This window comes from Cottoperca gobio, chromosome 11 (assembly GCF_900634415.1).
Source record: "Cottoperca gobio chromosome 11, fCotGob3.1, whole genome shotgun sequence".
Taxonomy (NCBI): Eukaryota; Metazoa; Chordata; class Actinopteri; order Perciformes; family Bovichtidae; genus Cottoperca; species Cottoperca gobio.
This window is the reverse complement of record NC_041365.1, coordinates 18,698,459-18,702,740: the sequence shown is the minus strand read 5'-3', so window position 1 is coordinate 18,702,740 and position 4,282 is coordinate 18,698,459. Positions and strand designations below refer to the sequence as shown.

The 4,282-nt window shown below is 38.6% G+C and overlaps 1 protein-coding gene across 1 annotated transcript in view; it reads left to right on the top strand.

Moving 5' to 3' along the window:
* LOC115015699 (tRNA selenocysteine 1-associated protein 1-like) overlaps window positions 1-3,332 on the top strand; it is a 4,538-nt gene extending 1,206 nt beyond the window's left edge. Inside the window, 7 exon segments of the mRNA XM_029443225.1 lie at window positions 1-40; window positions 151-282; window positions 1,421-1,537; window positions 1,637-1,727; window positions 1,729-1,833; window positions 1,915-1,948; window positions 2,630-3,332. The exon segment at window positions 1-40 is cut by the window's left edge and continues 10 nt beyond it. Coding sequence (XP_029299085.1) covers window positions 1-40; window positions 151-282; window positions 1,421-1,537; window positions 1,637-1,727; window positions 1,729-1,833; window positions 1,915-1,948; window positions 2,630-2,790 — 680 coding nt within the window. The 3' untranslated portion in view covers window positions 2,791-3,332.
* Window positions 3,333-4,282: the final 950 nt, after the last annotated feature.

Sequence of the window (4,282 nt, the reverse complement as noted above, 5' to 3'; positions counted from 1 at the left end):
TCAAGTTAAACCGAGCCACCTTTGGGAAACAAGACAGTGGGTGAGTCCAAATGGAGAAGCAGGATATAAAAGATGACCTCCTTTCATTGACACATCGTATGTCTTTATCGCTGCACTGGAAAAATAACCCCGCCTCTGTTTTTGTTGTAGTCAGATGTATTCTCTGTTTGTGGGAGATCTAACTCCAGAAGTGGATGATGGGATGCTTTATGAGTTCTTTTACAACCGCTATCCTTCCTGTCGTGGTGGAAAAGTGGTGCTGGACAGCATGGGCAACTCCAAGTGAGTACTAACATGTTCTCACACAATATGGAGAATATATGTGACAAAGATATGTGTTCCCTCTTTGTCAAAACGTCTTCCAATGAAGTGGGTTTGTTTCCACGAGGAAGTCTCAACTTACATACTGCTTCACTTTACACCATCCGCTGTGCTCACTTAGCATTTCATCAGTATTCATCTGAGTCAAAGTCCTTCTTGAGGAAGAAACAAGAGTCCTTCTACAAAGGAGGTACAGTTTATGATAACTAAACACTCGTTATGATCTTTCCTTCAAAAGTTAGTCATTTGTAAATTGCATAATTTATTCATTTACTGCTAGAAGTCTGCCTTATTGGCTTTAAAACTTTGAAGTGAAGAGTTTCATCTTGAGTGCTATTCATAAAGCAGATAAGATCAACTCATAAGTGAAGAAATCTAATCTATTTAAAAAACCTTTTCAATTTTTACTATTTCTCATGTCTAATTTTTACTGTTTATTTAAACTGAATACACAGAAATAAATAGGTAACATCTCGAATCTCTAGATAAAACTAAAAGCAAGAGGCTCACGCAGGCAGTGTGGCCTGGGCTTAATATCCACGATTTTCTGTTGTCACAAACGCCTGCAGATGCATCCAGGTGAGGTTTAAGATGAGCACAGAGAAACTTAGTAAAGTCAACTAAAAATAAGTTAATTCCTTTCATTGTACTTCAAAAGTTGGCTGATTCCTCTTTGTTAGCTCTGTTATGTGCACGTGTTGCACCGTGTCGTGACGAATGTGTCAGAAGCACTGACATCATCGGGAGCAGAGAGGGAGACAGCAGTGCTGTGTGGGGGAGCGAGAGGAGCGTGCATATATGGACAGAAGGAGAAGTCTGAGGCTGCATCTCACGATGTATTTAGATACCAGCAGTTGAGAATCGCTACATTAATGAACCTACTAATATTTGTTAATGTTGGTTTGATCATATATGCAACCCTAAAGTGAGTGAGGTTCCCATTGTGGGCCATGAAGGGCAAAATAGCTTTAATGTTATTTAATTTCTCTTCGTGAAGTAGTTTCAGACTAGCTGTACTTAGCAAATATAAAGGTAAAAGCTGCTCAAGAGGTCTCTTTCAGAGGAGCTAAGCTGCCCCCCTCCCCGTGTGTCTTTGCAGAGGCTGTGGCTTTGTTCAGTTCCCAGACGAGCGGCTGCAGAAGAGGGCTTTAGAGGAGTGTCAGGGTGCTCTGGGACTGGGTGTCAAACCTCTGAGACTCAGCCTGGCTGCTAACAAGTGAGTCTTCAAAGTCCTCTCCGATTTATTTGTGCCAGGAGCACGAGCCAAATGATGGGTGAAGTTCAACAGTGTGTCTTCCTCCCTCTTGAGTTTAAGGAACCGGCAGCAGCAGCAGACGTCAGAGCCCAGGTCAGGATACGGCTCAGGATACAGACAGAACTATGAGCAGTACAACCAGTACCAGCAGCAGGCCTACCCAGGGGTATTACCCCTCCTGGGGCTATGATCAGACTGCAGGAGGGTATGGCTACAACTATCAGCAGTATGACTACACACAGTATCCCCCACCACAGGTAAACTCTCTCTGTTAAACCGCCCGTCACTATCTCATTGTTCACAGACATGAATCATTCTAACATGTTTTTTCTTCTCAGGAAAGTGAACCTGTTCAGGATGATGGACTTGAAGGTTGGTTTTTGGATCAGGATCTTACGGTTATTTTTATTATCAAATTTAGATTGTTTAGTCCCAGGACGATATCTTCAGACTGTTTTATTGTGATTTTCAAATCTTATCGCATAAATAAGCATTTAGTTCCTCCTTTGGTACAATTTTGTATTTGGCAATAAGAGCAGTTACATTTAAATAACAGATATTATTTGAACGCAACACAGCAAACAACCCCCAAAATGAAGGATTTATGATTTTAGGATAAAGGCTTAGAGGAAAGTGGCATGTTTAGATGAATATCAATCTCATGGTTAGCTTAGCTTAGCATAAAGACTGGAAGCAGGGGGAAACCGCTAACCTGGCTGTCCAAAGAAAAAAAAAATACATCAAGCAGCACCTCTAAAGCTCCCTGATGAACATGTTGCATCTCATTAGTTTTATCGCCACACAAATGTGAAAATGTGTCATGCTAAATTGACAATTTTAGTCGTATTTATTTTTAACAAAATCTTCATAATGCCAGGTCTTTTTTTTATTTTTATAAAGCGTTTGCTTTATTTTTTAGACATACATTGTTTTATTTATTTAGTTATTTTAATTGCATGTTTTCTCTTGCATGTATTTTATATGCTCATGCTCATTTTCTTCTCATGTCTCATGTCTGTAAAGCACTTTGTAACCAGCTGCCCTGTGCTGCAGATCCCAGTCCGGAGCTGGATGTGGTGGAGGCCAACAAGAAGTTCATGGAGCTCAGTGAGGAACTGTATGATGCTCTGATTGAGTGTCACTGGCAGCCAGCAGACTTCTCCACAGAACAGGACTATTCAACCTCCAGCCTACCAGAGCCCATCTACTGCTGAAGCTCAACACTGTTTTCTCTGGACTTTACCTTCCTTTGGGATTTTATTTACAGTTGACTGCTGAAATGTTGCCCGTATGGATCTTTTTTTTTTTAAGGACATAAAGGAAATAAGTCATGGTAATGGTTCTACAACAAGAAAATGTGACTTTTTTTTTTTAATGTGTCCACAAAACACACTGAATCCAAATAACATGTTTAAGTGTGAAGGCTTATTTCCAACATAGTCCCACAATATTAAGACAGACACACATTTTGTAATGTAAAATGAAACTATAAAATCTAAAAAAACTAAAATGACATCAATATAAAGTAAATATTAGACATGATTTTGACACTTTACACAACTAATTGTCCTCATACAGGTTTGTGTCTGTGTTCAACCTGTCCTAGCTATCGGGACAATAAACATTGTATTTAATGTGCTGTCATTAAAGCCTTCATACGCAGAAATCGAATGTGGGGTATAGCATTTTCTTTTATTATTCTGATGACGTACGTTTTTGTTTTTTTTGTAGAAAAATGAAATTGTCGATAATGAAACGTGGTGCAGTCTGTGTCCATTTATTATATTCCCCCCCTGGTTGGATCCATGTCTCAATACTGAAGTATCAGTTTTGAGTTGAGAGCTGCTTTAAAGTATCTGGAGCTGTATTTGCTGCAAAAGTGCATCTTATCAGCAGTAAACTGGATCATGACTTTCCAAGGCTCATTTTTAGATGTAACTGCATTAATTATCTAGAAATGATAGTAATTATTTATTTTAAATGTTAACCATATAACAAGAATGATAAAATAGGCTATTCAATCACATAGAGTACATAGTGTCAGTTTGAAGTATAGTTTGGAACACAAAAGGGATTTGTCATTGAAACACTAAAAGAATGAATCTAGCCAATCAGATGAGTGTTTAGTTTTCATCTCTACTAATATTCCCTTTATTAATAAATAAAGTGCAGTTATTCAAGATAACTTGATTTTAGATTACCAAATCAATCCCCAAAGAACACAGTCAGTGGGATGAAAATCAACAGGATTAATCTAATTTGCATGTCTGGATTAGTTGAACCGGTTATTCTGCACCACTGGGCTGTCGGCCACTGGTGGACCTCAGAGCGCCCTCTAGCGGGCCTCAGAGGTACTGTGAAATGGTTATATCCAATTAAAACTTTGGTAATTTACAAAGCTAGCTCTTTTTATACCTAAATGTGCTTAAGATTTCACATAAATAAACAACGTGAAATAAAAAGGAATAATTTCAATGACCGATGATTGAATATCAGACAAAGCTGGTATAGCACTGTTAGCTAGCCTCCGTGACACAAAATGGATCGTTTTTCAAGCGAAAAAGTGTGTTGGGAGACAACCCACCCAAAAGCTCTAAAACGTGTGGTGAGTAAATATGAAAAAATATACCCTTTAACACATAAGATTTGGATTCCTAATTTAGTTTGGTCAATACAACTGACCGTGGCATAACGGAAATAAATGAT